General features: G+C 58.9%; 1 protein-coding gene across 1 annotated transcript in view; it reads left to right on the top strand.

Moving 5' to 3' along the window:
- The first annotated feature begins 226 nt into the window (after window positions 1–226).
- The window catches only part of TNS3 (tensin 3), a 67659-nt gene continuing 48432 nt past the window's right edge, over window positions 227–19453 (top strand). The window contains exons 1-12 of the mRNA XM_040965098.1: window positions 227–1016; window positions 1788–1959; window positions 3412–3462; window positions 6116–6238; window positions 10693–10757; window positions 12455–12538; window positions 13635–13747; window positions 14239–14299; window positions 14806–14881; window positions 17349–17478; window positions 17678–17743; window positions 18075–18179. Coding sequence (XP_040821032.1) covers window positions 1810–1959; window positions 3412–3462; window positions 6116–6238; window positions 10693–10757; window positions 12455–12538; window positions 13635–13747; window positions 14239–14299; window positions 14806–14881; window positions 17349–17478; window positions 17678–17743; window positions 18075–18179 — 1024 coding nt within the window. The 5' untranslated portion in view covers window positions 227–1016; window positions 1788–1809. The remainder of the gene's footprint in view (window positions 1017–1787; window positions 1960–3411; window positions 3463–6115; window positions 6239–10692; window positions 10758–12454; window positions 12539–13634; window positions 13748–14238; window positions 14300–14805; window positions 14882–17348; window positions 17479–17677; window positions 17744–18074; window positions 18180–19453) is intronic.

The raw sequence follows: 19453 nt of genomic DNA on the forward strand, positions 1-19453 counted from the left end.
CCGCTTCCCACCAGTGCATCCCTTTCTGCTTCCTTCCTTCCTGCACTCACTCAGCTGTTTATTGGACAAGTGGAATTTAAGGGAGAAGCAGAAATCTTCCGTCTGCTGTTTCACTCCCGAAAAGGCTGGAGCAGGCTGAATCCAGGAGCCTGGAACTGCCCCCAGGCCTCCCACGTGGGTGCAGGGACCTAAGGCCCTGGGCTGTCTGCTCTGCCTTCCCAGGCACACCAACAGGCAGCAGCACTGGAAGTGGAGCAGTCAGGACTTGAACCGGTGCCTGTGAAGGATGTCGACATGGCAGGCTGTGATCTCACCACTGCCCCATGGGCTCAGAGCTCCCTGCATCCCTCGGAGACCTGGCACAGGGGCAGAGGCAGAGGGCTCAGCGGCCAGCCGTGTGTGCAGCGAGGCTGTGACCCTCCAGTGCTGGGCAGGGCAGTTGCACTGAGTCACGCGACAGCCCTGGGAGGCTGCCTGGGTATTATCCTCTTACAAAGGCAAGGACCAAGGAGAGGAGCGGCCAGGTGCCTGCCAGCGGAGGGGCTTGTGTGTGGTCCAGCCTCCTGGCTCCCAGCGCAGCTTGGCACCTGCTGGGAAAGCAAGAGCCTGCTCTGTGGTTCTGCCTCCATAGGAAGCCAGTCCCAGGGCGTCCACAGACACTAAGCCACACATGCTCTGGGCTCTTCCGTGGGATGCCGTGGTAGTGCCTGCTGCCCGTGGTTGGATGCTCCCTGGATGACTTGCAGCCCCTAATGCCATGGATTGCTGTATGGATGGCTGCTGTGCCATCCGTGCCATGTAAGGGGCACTGACAACGAGAGGTCTGTGCCCATGTGGTATAGACCAACTGTGGAGTGCATGTCTGCTGCAGCCTAGCACTTCTGCAGCCTCCTTTGTCCCCAGCCACTCACCCCAGCTCTGTGAGGGGGACCTCTGTGTGACCTGTGTGTGCTGTCATTCCAGGCCCCAGGGAGTGCCCCACCGCCCGCCCCTCTCTCCAGTGACCGGCCATCGTGGTGAGTGTTCCCTGTCTCCTTTTCTGACTTAAATACTGACTCCCTAGAAGTGACACACAGGTGGTTTTCACGGTCCTTTTCTGAGCTGTCGCTGAACCTGACCACGTAGGTGGCCTAGGAGAAGTTCCAGTGGACATCAGCAGAGGGGAGCTGGAGCCACCGCTGGTGGCTGGACAGCTATACCCCAAATCCTGCAGGGTTCCCCTTGGAGCACTGTGGTGGCTATAGAAGCCGCATTACTGTTGCTTTAAAAGCAACAGAAAGCAAGGCCCAGCAGAGGCTGCCGAGCTCTGAAATGTGGAGACCCCCTCCTCCCAGGGTGTGGAGGCCCCCTGCCTCGTCCCCTGCCCTCCTGGGATCCCAGGGTTCCCCATGTCCGTCTCCTTCCCCTTCCTCCCTCCCTCCACCTCCTTTGGGAGGTCGCACACACTGGGGAGCAGCTGCGTGCTGTTGACTGGCAGCTGTGGCTTCTGTTGGCTGTGTCTTGTGCTCATCATGATGCCTGGCACAGGGGTGATGCCCCCTTCGCCATCCAGGGAGCCCAACCTTTGAACCCCCGTGCCCCCTGCAGCCACAGAGGCTGGGGCCCCATGTCTGAGCCCAGTGTCGCTGCTGCCTCCCGCTGGCCCCTTGTACCCATGGCCTGCTGGTGACCTGAGGAGCAGGCGGGTCCTGTGCCCTGTGGGGTGCCAGGCCATGGGGTGAGCGGCTAGCCCTGCCTGTTTCCACCATCCCGCCCTGTGAGTTGACCGACTGGCCCTTCTCCCGCAGGCCTGCAGCCCCCGGCCCCGCCATGGAGGACGGGCACGGGCTAGACCTCACCTACATCACGGAGCGCATCATCGCCGTGTCCTTCCCCGCTGGCGGCTGCGAGGAGTCCTACCTGCGCCACCTGCAGGAGGTCACGCGCATGCTCAAGTCCAAGCACGGTGACAACTACCTGGTGAGCCCTGTGGCCGTGCAGGAGCTGGGCCTCAGTGCCCAGTGTGGAGTGGGCCCAGAGCCCTGCCCCCTGCCGCCACCCCTGCTGGTCTCCTGTAGCAGCCCTGTGAGCCCCTGCAGGTCTGTGGTCATGCAGGAGCTGGGCCTGAGTGCCCAGTGTGGGGTGGGCCCAAGGCCCTGCCCCCTGCCGCCACCCCTGCTGGTCTCCTGTAGCAGCCCTGCTATCAGAGAGTAAACTTGACCCTGCTCCCAAGCAAACAGTGAGTCGGCAAGACCAAGGGGTGCGGTGGCCCGAAGAGTGAGTGCTGCCGCAGGCGGGCGGGTGGCTGGGTGTGCAAGACACGCTTGACCCTGGCCAGGTGTCCATGTTTGGGAGAGCAGGAGTTAGTCTCTCATGCCCTCTGTGGGTTGTCATTTCTGTCCCCAGGTGCTAGCTGGGTGTCTCCTCTAGCACCCCGCTGGCACCTTTTCCTCCCTCACTCCGCCTTTTCCGCAGGCCTGAGCCAACAAGGAGGCCATTGTCACCCTTATCAGCTTTTCCCACAACTGGGCGAGGGAGCTCCCTTGACTTGGCCCCTCCCCACCCCTGCCTAAGGTGCCCGCTGCCCCACCCCACCCCGTGGGGCTCGTGGGGGCTCCCTCCTCTAGGAGCTCCTTCCTTGGCAAGGCCTGGTCAAGCACAGACACCATGGCCAGCTGCCTGCCCCAGAGACCACCCTGAGGGCCTGGGAACTGGGAGGGCACCCCTGACACCGGGTAGACCTTGTTAGAGCCCCATGCCCCGTGCGAGGATGCTTAGGGCAAGGGTCCCTTGCTGGTGTGGGGACAGGCCCTCTGGAAACCCGGAAGAGATTTGGCATGCCCTGGTGTGTCAGCCCTGATTGTTTAAGTCCTGTGTGGCTTTCAAAGTTTTCAAAGCAGCATACATTTGGGTTTTACATCTATCTCCCTCAGACTTTTTGAAGTATTTTATTGAAAGATGGAGGGGGAGGAAGGTAGCTTACGCTGGCTGGCTCACACTGCAAATGTTTGCAGCAGGCAAGGCCGGGCCAGCCTGAAGCTCGGGTCCCGGAGCCAGAACGCCATCCTGGCCTCCCACATGGGTGCAGGGTCCCAGACACTTGGGCCATCGTTGCTGCCTTCCCAGCTGCGCTAGGGCGAAGCGAGATTGGAAGTGGAGCAGCCAGGACTGAAAGCAGCACTCTAGTGACCTACGCTGGCATTTCAAATGGCGGCTCAAGCTGCCACATCACAGCGCTGGCCCACGTCCACGTGTCTGCAGGTGTCTTGCCTGTGTAAGCGTGTCAGTTAATGAAGTGGCATGTGGGATTATGTCGAGTTGGTGCCACCCTAGCTGTAATCCTGTGGAGGCAAACGGTGCCAATGAGACCCTGTTTCCTTCCATCTCTGGGTCAACATGAGGTCTAACAGCCGTCTGCCTCCACTCCCACAGGTGATTAACCTTTCAGAGAGAAGGTACGACCTCACGAAGCTGAACCCCAAGGTATGCACTTGATCCCTGCATGCTCTGAGTTCTGTGAAAAGTGTGTGAGTTCTGCTCCAGGTCGTGCTGGAGTGGGGCTGGATCAGCGATGTTGGGAGCTGTCCCTGTCTGGTTTTGTTCGTTTGTTTTTAATCGAAAGGTAGTTTGAAGTAATTCTAGCTTCATAGAAAAACCATGAAGCACGGGTGTCCCAGGCACCCTCCTCCTGTCCCCCATGGCAGTCTTTTGCAACATTAAGACAAGTTGAGCCTCCCTAATTGTACAAATCCAGAGTTTCAGATGGTTCCAAAGTCAGTTACACAAAGCGAGAGAAGAGCGAGAGACTCTTGCTCCTGCTGGCTCACTCTCAAGACAACCCTGATGGCCAGCACTGGGCCAGATTGAAGCCAGGAGCCAGGAGCTTCTTCCGGGGGTCTCCCATGTGAATGGCAGGGAGCTAAACGCTTGGGTTGTCTTCTGCTTTTCCTAAGCCTATGTCTAGGCTGGAAGTAGAGCAGCTGGGCCCCAAACCAGGACCCATACGGGGTGTTGCTGCTGCTTGTGGTGGCTTAAGCTGCTGTGCCACAGGGCCGGCCCCAACACGTGAGATTTTTTTGAACATTCCACATTTATTTGAATGGAACTATTTCATTCATAAAATTATAAGTAGTACTGTTCCCATTGCTTTCAGGCTGTGTGTGTGAGATGTGCATGCCACACAAGTCAACTACGTGAACTGTGGCTTGTGGGATGTGTACACATATTCTAAAATCTGAAAATGTTTGACATCCCAAGCACATGTGGTCCTGAGATTTTTGGATCTGGAACACTCAGGCTGCAGTGAAATACCCGAGCCAGGAGCCCAGCACCGCTGTACCCTGCCGACCTCATTCCCAAGTCAATGGATCGCACGTGCTGCAAGTGTGGGGGTCTGTTCCACTGCTTCCTCCTATGCCTCAGTTGGTATAACCATCATGGACACCACCCACTTCATCATGTGTGTGTCTGTCACTTCATCACGAGTGTGGATTGGTATAACTGCCACTGACACGTGTCTCTGTCACTTCATCACACGTGTTAGTTGGGTGGTCTAACCAGCACTGACACGTGTCTGTCACTTTATCACATGTGTTGGTTGGGTGGTCTAACCAGCACTGACATGTGTGTCTGTCACTTTATCACATGTGTTGGTTGGGTGGTCTAACCAGCACTGACACGTGTGTCTGTCACTTTATCACATGTGTTGGTTGGGTGGTCTAACCAGCACTGACACGTGTCTGTCACTTTATCACATGTGTTGGTTGGTTGGTCTAACCAGCACTGACACGTGTGTCTGTCACTTTATCACATGTGTTGGTTGATTGGTCTAACCAGCACTGACACGTGTGTCTGTCACTTCATCACACGTGTGGATTGGTTGGTCTAACCAGCACTGACACGTGTGTCTGTCACTTTATCACATGTGTTGGTTGGTTGGTCTAACCAGCACTGACACGTGTGTCTGTCACTTCATCACACGTGTGGATTGGTTGGTCTAACCAGCACTGACACGTGTCTGTCACTTTATCACATGTGTTGGTTGGTTGGTCTAACCAGCACTGACACGTGTGTCTGTCACTTCATCACACGTGTGGATTGGTTGGTCTAACCAGCACTGACACGTGTCTGTCACTTTATCACATGTGTTGGTTGGTTGGTCTAACCAACACTGACACGTGTGTCTGTCACTTCATCACACGTGTGGATTGGTTGGTCTAACCAGCACTGACACGTGTGTCTGTCACTTCATCACACGTGTGGATTGGTGCCGCCACCACTCCTGGACACAGCCTTCCCATCACAGGGACCTCTCTCCTGTCACCTCTTCATGGTCCCCCACCCCCAACCAGTGCTGGCCTGTATGACTTCTGTTTCACAGCCTTTAGAATAAAGAAATAGAAGCCACGCATCCTTAACCTCATAACTCCAGATCCCAAGTGCTCCACAGTGCAGAACTCTGTATACCAAAATGCCCCAGGTTGGGAGCGTTTCAGATCAGGGGTGCTCAGCTGGTCATGTTGATGTCAGACTCCTGCCACGTCTGGAACACTGCCACTCCCAGGCGTTTCCCACTGGGACATGTGGCCTGTGGTTGTGCCGCTAGCTGCCCGTGTTTTGCCAGAGGATGGAGTGTGTGCGGTGATGGCGGCTCCACTGGATGCCCTTGGACAGAGGCCAGTGCTGGGCGCTGGGCGCTGGGCAGTGGGACTGCTTTCGGGCGGTCTCCTGAATTTCCCAGCCATTCTACACCACTTCTCTCCCTGTTCCTACCGAAACAGAGCTCTGCCTCCGTCCACCCTTAACAAGAAGGAGGTGCGTGGGGAGATGACACCGCGTGGCCACTGTGACTTTAGGATTGGGGTGAATGTGAGGCACCTCGAGCTCTGGTTCTTATGTGCAGACGTCCTGTGCCCATCACAGGGTTCTTGGGGGCTCTTTATTTGTGCACATGGCTCCTGGGGCATGGCACTGAACATGCCTGTGGCAAAGCTGTCCAACCTGGCCCCACACAGTCCTGCACCCTTCTTGCCCCAGAAAGTCCGCCCAGACCCTGGGCTCAGGGATGTCACAAGTGGACACGGGACAGCAGCCTGGCCACCGCAGCCATTCCAGGAAGCGCCCCCTCTCGTTGCAGATCATGGACGTGGGCTGGCCGGAGCTGCACGCACCGCCCCTGGACAAGATGTGCACCATATGCAAGGCCCAGGAGTCCTGGCTCAACAGCGACCCCCAGCACGTGGTGGTCATCCACTGCAGGGTGAGTTCTGCCCTCTGCACGCTGGGGGCCTGCCAGGGTGTCGGTGGTCTGAGAGGGGTCACGTGGGGTGGCCGACGAGCCGTGTTCCCATGTGTGGCATGCTCTGTGTGGCTTTGTGGGGCTGAAAGCCTGAGAGCAGTGGATGGAGGGAGTCAGTCCCACAGCCTGCTGAGCTTGGCCTTGGCAGTGAGGACTGAGGGTAGGATGAGGGCAGTCCTTTCATTTTTATGCAGATGTGATTTTCTCAGAGAAGCACTTGTTCAGAGAGGGATGCTGGGCTGGTGCGCTGGACGTCTGTCCTTGGAGCTGCAGTGGCCCGTGGGTGCTGGGTGTGCTGTCCGGGGGGGTTGATGCTCTTGCAGAGCCTGGGCCAAGCTTGCTGCCAGATGGCTGGTGCTGGCCGAGGGCTCGGTGCCTGGCAGCCTCAGCAGGTGCCGGCAGCGTCTTCCTCCAGCTGCCTGGCATTCATCCCTCTGAATTCTGGTTTCCCAGGTACCAGGGAGTTGCTTGTAGCCTCTTCCTGTGCTGCCTTGCATTCCTTAGATTGGGACTGGAGAGAGAGAGAGATCGTGGGTTTACTCATCCCACAAGGCACATCACTTGGAAGAGGAAAGCTGTCTTGCCAGACACTTCGATAGGATGGGATCCTAGGCGTGGGCAGCTGCCCGAGGAGTGGGGTCGCTGTCACTGTAGGTGGTCGCCCTGTTCTGCATGCTGTGTACTTGCCCTGCCTCCCCAGGCCCACCACGGTGTCTGGGAAATGTGGAATGCTTTCCCTGGCCTCTTAGATGTGCAGAGCTGCTCCCTCGGGGTGCAGCGGGGTGCAGCCAGCTTAGGGCCCCGCACCCCACCCTGCCGCAGCCTCCTGGGACTCACACAGACACGCCTGGGGCACTCCAGTCGTTACTTGCTTCTCTGATCACATCAGTTTTCCCAAATCCAGCTTGGTCACATCCCCCCATATCCCTGCTGGTGTCTCCCTGCTTCTCCATCCACAGCAGCTGCTTCTCGTGTGACATGAGGGTCAGGAGCCCCTGCCTGCACTGGTACCTTCATGTCAGCTAGTAGGAGCCGTGGTGCTGGGCTCAGTCCTGCTGCTGTCCATTCTGAACTGCAGGCTGGACAGCCCCTGGTCCAGCTGCTGCCTGCTGCAGCTCAGAGCTCTGCGGCCCCGCCTCCTTCGGCTGGCTGCCCTGGCTGGTTTGTGAGATTGTGTGTCCCTGTTCACCCTGGGCCGTCTGTTTTGTTGGGAGCACACTGAAGCTTTTCCACCGTGATCTGCTCATGGTGTGTGCCGGAAACCACTCTGAGACACTTAAATACGTGCCCGGGGCGATAAGCCCCCTATAGTCTGAGGCTGTTCATGTGGACAATAACACAAGTTCATCATCGCTGTCACTGTGGGGGTGGAAACTGCTGACATTGACCTAAACCTGCCTGCTCAGCAGGATGTGCCTCTCGCCCACGTGCCAGGAGCTGCCCCCAGATCCGGGCAGGAACAGGAGCAGGGCGGGCTCGGGGCTGCCATGTCCCCCGCAGTCCTACACTTCTGGACAGAGCAGCAGTGGACTAGAATCCTTTAGGGGTTGGGTGCACAAGACAGCCCTAGTTGCGGAGTCCCTGTGAGGGCATCGGCAGCTCCATGGCTGGTGTTCCCCAGAGCCTTGCTTGCTCTGAGCTCTCCTACACCTCAGAAGCTTCGAGTCCTGCTGTGGGAAGTCTGTGAGCTCAATGCCAGTCCTGCCCATCAGGTCCAATTGGGACAGGGCCAGCTCCTGCATGTGTGGACACCCAGGGCCATGCCAGCCACACTGCCCTGCCAGGATCCTATGTCTGCAGCCTGTGGGGTCCTCTGCTCCCTGGAGTCTGGCTCTTGTAAGAGACTTCAGCGTTTAGCACCATGCTAGCCCCGAGTATCTAGGCTGAGCTTGTCGTATCTTCAGCCTTGGCTACACCTGCGTCCTCTCACAGGCTGGCGGGCTGTGTGCAGGTCATTGAGCCTAGGGTGTTGCCCGCTGCTTTCTGCTCCTCAGGCCGGTTGTTGTGCACCTGTCCATGACGGTCCTCCTGGGTCCTCCGCGTGTTAGCGGCGTGCCTCATCCTCTGCCTTTCACCTCTGACTTGGTTTGAGTCCTCTCTGCTTTAGGCTTTGCTGATTCAGCTAAAGTTCGGCTAAGTTTGCTGATTTTGTTCATCTTTAAACTTTTTAAATTATTATTATTACTGTGTGCTATAGGTGGAGAAGCAGAGGTCTCCGTCAGGTGTCCACAGCAGCTCAGGCCAGGCCAGAGCAGGGAGCTGTGAGCTCAGCCCTGGGTCCCCCTTGTGGGTGAAGCTGTGACGTGCTGCCTCTGGCTGTGCTTTAGCAGGGAGCTGGTGTCAGGAGCTGAGCTGGTTTGAGACATGGGCTCTTGGCTTCGCAACTGCCAGGCTAAATGTCTACCCCTTGTTCGGGCTTTTCGTGAAGCACATCTTAATCTTGGTGACATTTTCTGCTCTGATGTTCCCTTCAGCGGGCCTTGGTCCCAGGTTATTCCGTTGTTCTGGTCTCCCCAGGTGTGTCATGTGGTTTTTTAGATCCCTGTGTATTGATGTAGGCAAGTGTTGCTAGAAACTCCGCTCTCAGAACTGCTTTTGCTGCATTCTTAACATTTTGGTATGTTGTGCTTCCATTTTAGTTTTTCTCAAGTGCTTAAAAAATGTTTTAAAGATTTTATTTATTTCTTATTTGAAACACACACAGAAGTCTTCTACCCACTGTTCATCCTCCAAATGGCCTCAGTGGCCAGAGCTGTGTTCATCTGAAGCCAGCAGCCAGGAGTTTCATCTGGACCTCCCACATGGGTGCAGGGGCCCAGAGACCTAGACCACCGCCCGCTGCCTTGCTAGGGCACTAGGAGGGGACTGGATCTGCACTGGAGTGGCCAGGACTCCAGCTGGTGCCCGTGTGGGATGCCAGTGCTGCAGGTGGAGGGTGAGCTTGCTACACCTCAATGGGGTTTTTGGGTTTCACTGTGCTGAGAAGCGTGTTGCTGGATTTGCAGCTCTGTGGGTTTCTGGGCCCCTGCTGTTACCGATGGTCTCATGGCACTGTGGCTGGAGCAGGCAGGTGGCACCTGCTGTCCTGGACCTGTAGAGACTCATTCTGCAGCCTCCATGAGGTCAGAGTGTGCTCTGTGTGTGGGGGGTCCCCTGGCATCCCACGGAGCTTGAGTCCAAGGTCTGTGTGCAGGTTTTGTGGGTAACCCATCCGTTGCTGAATGTGGTTGGGGCTGATGGTCCCTCCTGTCCCTGGAGTGTGATCTGCTTCTCCCCGCAGAACTCTAGGTGGCTGCTTTCTGTTCCCTAACTGGGCTGTGGTTGAGGCTGGTGTCGGCAGGCAGGGCCAATGGCAGTGTGCATGACGGTACCTTGGCCAGACTTGGCAGAGGTGCCGACTGTGTGTGATGGTGTCCTGGCCAGACTTAGCAGGTGGCCACAGACACATGGGCTTCATAAAACTTTTCTTAGGCCATAGATCTGGCTCTTTCATGGTTTCTCTTTGTTGCTTTAAAAATGTGGAAGCCAGGCCCAGCATGGCGGCCTAGTCCTCGCCTTGCATGCTCCAGGATCCCATATGGGTACCGGTTCTAATCTCGGCAGCCCTGCTTCCCATCCAGCTCCCTGCTTGTAGCTTGGGAAGCAGTCAAGGATGGACCAAAGCCTTGGGACCCTGTTCCCTCGTGGGATACCCGAAAGAGGCTCCTAGCTCCTGGCTTTGGATTGGCTCAGCTCTGGCTGTTTCGGTCACTCGGGGAATGAAACATCAGACAGAAGATCGTCCTCTATGTATGTATCTCTTTTTAAAATATCTTTAAAAAAAGTAAAAATGTATAAGCCACCTTTGGTTCCCAGGTAGAGGGCAGTACACCACTGCTATGGACCGGGACAGAATGTTCCAGAAGGCCATTGTCTGTGGCTCTGGCCAGGGTGGCCTGCTGCGAAGCTGCCGCTGCCCTGTGGGTGGTGCTGTCGGTCGGAGATGGGGTTGTGCATAGCTGTGGTTTAGAGTGATTCCTTTTCCAGTGGAACTGCCTGGGACTTGGGCCTCCTGCTGTGTGCTGGGGAGACCTGGGGGCGGGGGAGACAAGGCCATGCCCTGCCTGGAAAGGCCCTTCATGCCTGTCTCAGTCATTGGGTCACGCTCATGGCTCCAGTGCTCAGCCCCGTGTTCTGGCCTGATCGGCAGGTGTGAGATGCTGGCTGCCTTGCGTGTGTCTGCCCCAGGGGCTCCCATAGGTTATCCGTGTGGGCAGCTGAGGGTGCCAAGATCACTCTGGTTCCTCCACAGCAGCTCTGGAATATGGGGTGACAAAGGTGTGACCTGCACAGTGGAGTGTGCCCCTGCGGCCCTGGCTGTGACAGCACCTCCCTCCTGAGGTTCCAGGGACCCTGAGTTCTTCTGTCTCCCGCAGGGTGGCAGAGGCCGTATAGGAGTGGTCATCTCGTCCTACATGCACTTCACCCACGTCTCAGCCAGGTAGGACGGGGAGGGGCTGCCGGGTCCACCCAGGAGCCTTCCTGGATGCCAAGGCCTCAGCTGGCCCATGTCCTTGTCCCTGGGGCTCTGCGTACTGTGCATAGGTGCCGATTTCCATGCCCTCTTCCTGGTGGGCTGGCTGCGCATGATGGGTGTGGGCCCCACGGAGGTGGAGAGCGGAGCTCGTTGGTGGAGTGGTGGCTGTCAGTGTTGTCAGGAGCCAAACCAAGCCATCCTGCACCCACAGAGCCCCTGGGACCCACGTGTGGGGTCTTCCTTCTCCCAGAGCCCTGTCTGCCACCCTGCTTTGGGAACTGAGCCCAGAGAGGCTGGGCAACTTGCCTGCAGTCTCCTGGCTGGGACCAGCTCAGAAAGAAATGCTGGAGACTTCAGAGGCCCCAGGGACCCCCTCAGCCGGATCCCACCGGCCCAGCCCCCAAAGGCCATGGCAGGGACCCCCTCAGCCGGATCCCACCGGCCCAGCCCCCGAAGGCCATGGCAGCCCCCTGGTGTTAGACACCCTATTCTTTCCCGAGCATAGAGCCCCTGCTCTGGAAACCAGCTCAGAGAATGGCATGCTCTGTGGGCTTGCTGTTGGCACCCACCCCATGCCCTCAATGGGTGCTTTGTGAGGCCGGCGCCTCCCTGGCCGGAGCAGAGAGAGGCCCATTCACAGTGGCCGAGGTGCCCCACCTCCCGTGCCCATGGAGTGGGCTCTGCCCCCCGCCTGTGTTTTCTCTGGAAACAAACTGGGGAGCTGTGCCGGCCAGGGAGGAAACCCAGGCTCTGAGAACCAGCCTGTACGTGCCTGACGTGGTGCTCGGCTGCCCTGGTCCCCGTGAGCAGCCAAGGGGATGGCCAGGCCTCGTGTCTCCTGGCTGGCTCTGCCCTGTGTTCCAGGAGTGCACAAGGAGCAGGGGCTTCACACACTCACCTGCCACCCTGCCATCTGTGTGGTCAGCACCCTGGCCACTGTCTCTCAGGAGGGGCCCGTCCCTCCCCAGTCTGTGCCATGTCCTAGGTGGCTCCCGGTGGCTTCTCGGCGGCCACCTGCAGGCAAGATGCTGCGAATCCAGCACACGTGGATGTCACTTGTCTGGGTCTCTGGCAGCTTTTTGCTGGTTGCCTCCAGTGAATCCCCCACTTTTAAGCTGGCCTCAAAGTGCACACACTTGTGTCCCCAATAAGTAGCCACTGAGTGGCCTTTGTCACCAACTGCAGCGTGAGGCCGTATGGGAAGAGGAGGACGCTGCAGCCACTCCAAACATGCAGGAATTGATAGAGAAAGAATCGGGACTGATTGTCGGCGTGGCTGTGTGTGTCACCAGAGTGTCCTTGGGTTGGGCATGCCTCCGCCTCACCGGCCGGAAGCACAGCTGCCCTTGCCAGAGTTTGGGCACCAACAACCACAGCTCCCTGCCTGCTGGAGCCTCACGGAGCCAGCTGTTCTCTGAGAACCAAGCATGACTGTGTGTCCTGCTTTACGTGGATGTGGTACCTGCGGCTCTGCAAGCTCTGACCTGCAGGGGAGGCTAGTACAGTGGCCCAAATGGTGCCTGCAGGGGGACGGAGCGTAAGACCTGGCAGCGCAGGTGCAGTGGGTATGTCACTCAATGGCCGCTGGCAACGTCTGGACACAGAGCCACGGGCCGCATCCCGCCAGGCTGACACACATTCTTTCTCTCTCTGTCCCCTAGTGCTGACCAGGCCCTCGACAGGTTTGCCATGAAGAAGTTTTATGATGACAAAGTCGCAGCCCTCATGCAACCCTCTCAGAAGCGGTATGTACCTTCCCCGGGGCCAGGGTGAACAGCAGAGGGGGCACGGGAGGGGTCCCTGGCCGAGACCTGTCCCAGAGCATGTCCTGCAGATCAGGGAGAGTCCCCGAAAGTTCCTTTTACTCAGTTTGCTTTTGCATAATGTGAGCCGCTGAAACCACGTACTGCTCCGAGCTGCTGCCATGATGAGGGATCTGGCGCTGTGTGTGCAGGCGTCCGGCCGTGGGACGGCTGGAGTGGGAGGCCCTGTGCTGGCCATACTCACTGCCTCCTGGTGGCTTCTGGCCTGGGGGTCAGAGATGTGCTGAGGTGGCCCAGGCCTGGGGTTCGTTTGCTTAATTCCTCTCCTTATGAAAAAGGCCTCAGCACTTTGGCTGAGACCGGGAGGCATATGGCATGTGTGTGAGATGTGTTGCTGCTGCAGAAGCTGTGTGGCACAGCAGGTGCCAAGGAGGGACGGGGCCAGGTGTGCAGGAAGGTGAGGCTGTGGGCAGAGCTTGCATCCATGTCGAGGCTGGGTCCACTCCTCAGCTCACACGCTGCCCTGCTGAGTTCAGGGCAAGCTGTGTGGTGTTAGGGGCAGCTGCAAAAGAGAGAACATTGCAAGACCAGGAGGCCAGACAGCCTGCTTTGTTCTGGTTTTCAGTGCTTTGTTGGACAGGGTAACGGAGCAGGATGGGTCTCCCATGTGCCGGTTCACTCCCAGGTGTCTACAGGTGGCAGGCCTGGGCCTGGAGGCCGGGGCTCCATCCAGGTCCCCGAGTGGCAGGGACTCGGACGGACACCTGCTGCTTCCTCTCTGTGTCGGCAGGAAGCTGGGGCGGAGAGGGAGCCAGGAGGCAGACCCTGCTGCGGGCCGGGGAGCCGGGGGTCTCAGGAGACAGGTCCTGCTGTGGCCCAGGGGGCCGGGGGTCTCAGGAGGCAGGTCCTGCTGTGGCCCGGGGGGCCGGGGGTCTCAGGAGGCAGGCCCTGCTCCGGGCCGGGGGTGGTCTCAGGAGACAGGCCTTGCTGCGGCCCGGGGAGCCGGGGGTCTCAGGAGGCAGGCCCTGCTGCGGCCCGGGGAGCCGGGGGTCTCAGACAGCGGTGGCTGTCCTTGCAGGTACGTGCAGTTCCTCAGCGGACTCCTGTCGGGCGCTGTGAAGATGAACACCTCGCCTGTCTTCCTGCACTGCGTGGTCCTGCATGGCACCCCCAGCTTCGATGCCGGGGGAGGTGAGTGTCCCCAGGGCTCTGTCTAGTCCCTCAGTTTCAACAAGCTGTGTTTTCTCTGGTGGTAACCAGAAGCTGTCCCTTGGCCCCCTAGGTGTGGTGGGGCTCAGGGGTGCACAGAGCATGTCAGCCTCAGAGGGCAGCTGGGGTCCCGATCCATCCTGGCTCTCAGCCCTGTGTGTCAGCCCTGCGTTCGGGAGTGGCAGCAGAGGGCTGTGTCCCCCTGTTCTGCCTGTGCTCGGGGCCGTGACCCTGGTGAACAGGGCTGAGCACAACACTGCCTTGGGGTCCTGTGTTCATGCCAGTGTGACCACTGGGCTGCTGCTGTGTGACTCAGGGGCAGCCGGCCTGCAGGAGGGCCTGTGGCTCCCACTGGGGCAGGGCAGACCCCTGGGCCATGGGCAGGCTGTGGGCTCCACTGGTCTCTGACCTTGCCCGCCCAATCCCTGTGCCTTCTCTGACCACGTGTTTCCCTCGCCTGTCCTGTCTTGCAGCCTGCCGGCCCTTTGTGAAGCTCTACCAGGCCATGCAGCCCGTGTATACCTCAGCCATCTAGTAAGTGTCGGTTCCCCATAGCCCACTCGCTGCCTGTAGTGGCTGGGGCTGGACAAAGCTGGGAGCCACAGGATTCATCCAGATCTCCCCCACGGTGGCAGGGACCGAATCACGGGGGCCATCAGCACGGTTACTCAGTCTGTGGGCAGGAAGCGGGTCGGGAACTGGAGCATCCTGACTGGCTGCTGAACTGCTAGGGCAGACACGGTCTGCTCCTGTTGCAGACAGATGGAGACCCATGCCCCCAGCAGGTGGAGGGTCCCTGGGCTTTGGTTGTTTGCCTTTCTGTGTGGATGGGCACACGTGCTGTTGGGGACCGAGGAAGGCTGACATTGTCTCCATGCAAGTGGCCCGTTGGACATTGGGTTGTGTGGGGTTTGCCTTGGACCTCGCACCCCACCCCCTTTGCAGGGGTCTCTGCCTGTGCAAGCCCCAGGGGAGACATAACTGGCACAGCATGTGTTTGCAATGAGGCCTGATGCTGACTTTTCTTGTGTATCTCAAAGCAACGTGGGCCCAGAAAGCCCCGGCAGGATCTGCCTCCTGGTGGAGCCGGCGCAGCTGCTCAAGGGGGACATCATGGTGAGTGCCCCGCGGCTGCGGCCTCCGTGTGCCTGGGAGTCGGGACCAGCAGAAATGGGATTCCCCATGCCTGAAACACCGTAGGAAGAGTGCAAAGCAGCCTTGAGGGCGTTGGAGGGACCCACCCTGCCCTGCCCTATGGGTTCATTTCCTTTCACCACCACACTGGCTCCCTGACCAGTTTGTAGTTCACAGTGTCAGCGTGACCGGGAGCCTCCAAGGGCACGGGTGGAGTTACACATGCATATGTGTGTGTGAATATTGGCCGTCAGTAGCCAGAGCCCAACATGTGTGTGTAGTCATTGCGGAGACTGGAGCCACTGGGGCCTGTGGCTCATAGAGACCAGCTGCGACCTGGTTGCCTGTTACCTGCCTGGCTTTGAAGTCATTCTGTCTGAGGAGCGGGACAAGCTTTTCTGCCTGGCTCACTTTGTTCTACTGCCCTGCCTGGGCAAACCCACAGCCGTCAGTCCTCTTAGTGGTGGCTGCTGTGTGACCTCGCTCCCTCCCCCAGGCCCAGATGGCACCCTCCTTGATGAAGTGTAAGATGAAAGTGCCCCCCAGGGAGGCACTCTGCCACTGCCCTGACCCTGCTGGTCATTCTGTTGCCTGCTGCCACTCTCATGAGTCCTCCAGGCCTTGCACAACTGAGTCAGGTCTTCTTGAATGCTCAGCCAGTCTGCCCACTTTTAGGTCAGGAATTTGAGTATGGGACCATTGGACATCACGGTCAGCCCTGGGGAGGCCACGGCTGTTGCTGGCCCCATGGGAGGGAGCACTTCGGCCATGAGCCCAACAGTTCTGCCACCTTCACATGAGTGATTCTAGTTCCTTCCAAGGGTGGGGTCACGGCGGCCTCGTGAGACAGGTGTTAACGGGTGTCATGTCTCAGGTGTAGGATACTCTAGGACCACTTTCTGGGCTTAGGTAACTCAGTGAAGGTTGGAGGTGAAGTAGGGCTGCCTGCTCTACCCCCCATGATGCCTGGTGCAGGGGACGAGGGCACAAGGGCAGGTGCTTCGGGGGCCCACCTCAGCTGAGCCTCCCGGGGTCTAGCCTGCTTATCCTCTTGCTGAGTCTTTGGCCTGTGAGCAGATTCCGGACTTTAAACACAGACCCCTGAGTGTCCTCTTGGCATGAGAATCCCGTAGGCCTGCCTGGTGGGTGCTTAAGGGGCAGCAGGAGTCACAGTGGGCCTGGAGCCCAGTCACCTCCAACTGGAGTTCAGCTGAGAGTACACTTTCCTGCGACTGTTGGGACGTCTGGGCCAAGGTCTCTGAATTGCTTCATCACTCTGCAAGGGTGTGCTGGCGCTTGCAGACCCTGCTACTGGGGTCCCTGCTCTCCCTGTGCCACACCTTCTCCATAGACCCTCGCTGCCTCTAAGCGACAGGTGCAGGCTGCTGGTAGGCACTGTGGCCAGCTGCAGTGCCGACACTCCATGTGGGCACTGCTTGGAGTCTCGGCTGTTCGGCTTTTAATCCAGCTTCGTGCTAGTGGTCTGGGAAAGCAGCAGAGGGCAGCCCAAGTACTTGGGCTCCTGCCCCCAGCTGGGGAGAAGCTCCTGGCTCCTGGCTCCTGGCTGCTGGCTCCTGGCTCCGACCTGGCCCAGCACTGATTGTTGCAGCCTTATGGGGAGTGAGCCTGCAGATGGAGGAGCTGTGTCTCCCAATTCCCTGTAACTCTGGGTTTCAAATAAACGCACATTAGTTACTCAGAAATCCTCAGTGCTTTGTCCTGGGATTGCAGCCCGGGCGGCGCTTCACTGTCGGATAAAGGAGGCTGGCTGCACAGGCTGCACGTGGCTCGCTCGTCCTCGCGTGGGACACAGAGCTGGGTGACAACAAGAGCTGAGGCATTAGCACCAAGCACCTGCACGCAAATTTGACTTTTTAAAGGTGTTTTTCTTTTTTGAGAGGCAGAGCATCAGAGAGGGAGAGAGATCTTCCTTCTGCTGGTTCACTCCCCAAGTGTCTTAAAACAGCCAGGTCTCTGCCAGGCCAAAGCCAGGAGACAGAAATGCCATCTGGTCTCCCACATGGATGCTAGCCAAAGCGTTTGAGCTATCCTCTGCTGGTTCCCGGCGCAGTGGCAGGGAGTTGGACCCGAAGCGGAGTAGCTGGGACTCAGACTGTGCCTGTGTGGGACGCCTGTGTCATAAGTGGTGATGCAGCGCCCTCCCCGCCCCTCCCGCCCCCCAGGAGGAAGCCTAGCTTGGGAACTGGGCCATCTCCTCGGCTTCTCCTGGTTTCTGGCACAGTTGGACAGCAGTCTCATCCTCTCTGGTGTCTTGGGCTTTGATGGCTGAGACCCAGCTGGATAACAGTCCTAACTGTGACCTCCAGCGGTGGGCTCCTGTAGGTTTTATCTAAGCAGCACAGCTGCCAAGGCTGCAGCGTCTCCTCCTCAGGCCTGTGTCCTGTCCCCCTGGCAATGGCTCAGCTCTTGTGCCCATGCCTCTCCCCAGGTGAAATGCTACCACAAGAAGCACCACACGGCCACCCGCGACACCATCTTCCGCCTGCAGTTCCACACGGGGGCCGTGCAGGGTTACCGGCTTCTGTTTGCAAAGGAGGAGCTGGATGGCGCCTGCACAGGTGAGGAAGCCCTGCCCGCTTCATGGGCCCCTCCCCTGGATGATGCTAGGCTTGGGGACACCCACGCCGGGATCCCCCAAGGGAAAATGACCCAGACCCACGGTCCATACTGGGCACCAGGCAGGGCGGGACCTGCAGATGCTCCCTTGCTCTGGCTCTGTCACTGTCCCAGGTGCTAACATGTAGCTTCTTTTCTCAGATGACCGTTTCCCTGGCTACGGCAAGGTGGAGTTGGTGTTTTCAGCCTCACCTGAGAAGATGCAAGGTGGGTGCTTGCCCAGGCGTGGTGAGCCCAGGCGGGGTGGGCCCTGGTGGGGTGGGTCCAGGCGGGGCGGGCCCCGGTGGGCACTGGCCCCGGTGGGGTGGGCCCCAGTGGGCGCTGGCCCAGGCAGGGGATGACCTCCGGGGCTCCCATACAGTCTCCCTCTCATCTTTGCACATAGCTTGTAATTGAGGTTTTAAGCTTGGCAAGGTGGGCACTGGGCAGAGGTGCTGTGGAGACTCAAGGTCCCTCTGTCCTGCTGTGACTGACGTCGGGCCCGGTGGGCAGAGGTGCTGCTCGTGGCACTGACCGGTGTGCTCCTGTGTCCCCACAGGGTCTGAGCATCTGCACAGTGACCACGGAGTGACCGTGGATTACAACACGACCGACCCACTGATCCGCTGGGACTCATATGAGAACCTGAGCACAGACGGAGAAGGTGTGGTGGGTGTGGCTACGAGCGGAAGGGGGAGGAGGAAGCCAGGCCCGTTGCACTGCGGACTGCACCCACGCTGGAGGCCCCCGTGGGACACACTGATGGCTTTTGAGGGCATGCGTGAGAATCGGGCTTGGAGAACTTGGCGATCAGGGGGGCCCCGGGGTGCAGCCTGGGCACGGTGTGTCGGATTAGAGCAGGGTCACCAAGAGCCACTGCAGTGTGTTGGATCTGCACCCGGTCTGCTCCCTCTCTTGGAAGTTTTTTGGGTTCTGTTGACTGGTTGATTATTTGGTTGGCATACTGTAGGCTGACAGTTGGAGACCTCTCTCTGCTGATTCATTGTCCAAATGGCAGCACCAGAGCCAGACCCAAGACAGGTGCCCTGGGCTCCATCCATCTGGGCTCCATCCATCTGGGTCTCGCGTGGGTGACAGACCCGAGTCCTCGGGTCATCTGCCGCTTTCCAGGGTGTGCGTCAGTCAGAAGTGGTGTCAGACACGCTCTTGGGAGACTCCGGTGGTGTCCTAAAGGTCAGGGTGCCGGCTGTGGCCCTCAGGGTGGGAGAGTGGGTCGTGTCATTGTGCCGCTCTGCTTTCTATGGCTGCGTCAGCAAGCCCAAGGCAGGCTGAATGAGTGGTTCTGGTCCAGGATGTGGGGCTGTGTCGGTTGTCAGGGGAGCTCCCGGGCTGTGTGGAGCACGCTCGGTGAGGTGGGGAGCAGGTGCGTCTGCCTGCCTCCTTACAAGGCCACCAGGCCCTGATGGTCACATCTAACCGCAGCACTGTCACCCTGTGGCCGCGAGGTCTCCATCTTCTGAGCACCTCAGCTCAGCCTGAGCTGCTCGGTGATGGGCACCTGTCAGTCCCCCTGCCGGGTTCAGCCTGAGTGGAGAAGGTGCCGTGGTCACTTGGTAGGGGTAGGCGCTTACAGATTTGGAGAAGAGACTGGAAGCTCCCTGGAGTGAGCTAGGTGTCCATTCCCAGGGCTCAGCAAGGCTTGAGGGGCCCCAGCGTTCCCAATGCTGCTGTCTCTGGTCATGCCTAGATGGCCAGAAACGTCTGGACCTCCCCAGCCCTGCCCCCAGCCTGCCTTTCCCAAGGAGGACCCGTGTATCCCTGGGGAGAATAGGGGGTCCGCATCAGCCCCTTCTGGGAACCCCCTGCCCTGTTGGCTTCCCGCAGGCTGGAGCCCCTGCCTGTCGCTGTGAGCTGCTGTGCAGCAGAGCAGAGCCCTCGGCAGGGAGCAGGCGGTGAAGACCCCGTTTCCTTCCCAGC

Source organism: Ochotona curzoniae, unplaced genomic scaffold (genome assembly GCF_017591425.1).
Source record: "Ochotona curzoniae isolate NIBS_2020 unplaced genomic scaffold, NIBS_Ocur_1.0 scaffold_3835, whole genome shotgun sequence".
NCBI classification, from domain to species: domain Eukaryota; kingdom Metazoa; phylum Chordata; class Mammalia; order Lagomorpha; family Ochotonidae; genus Ochotona; species Ochotona curzoniae.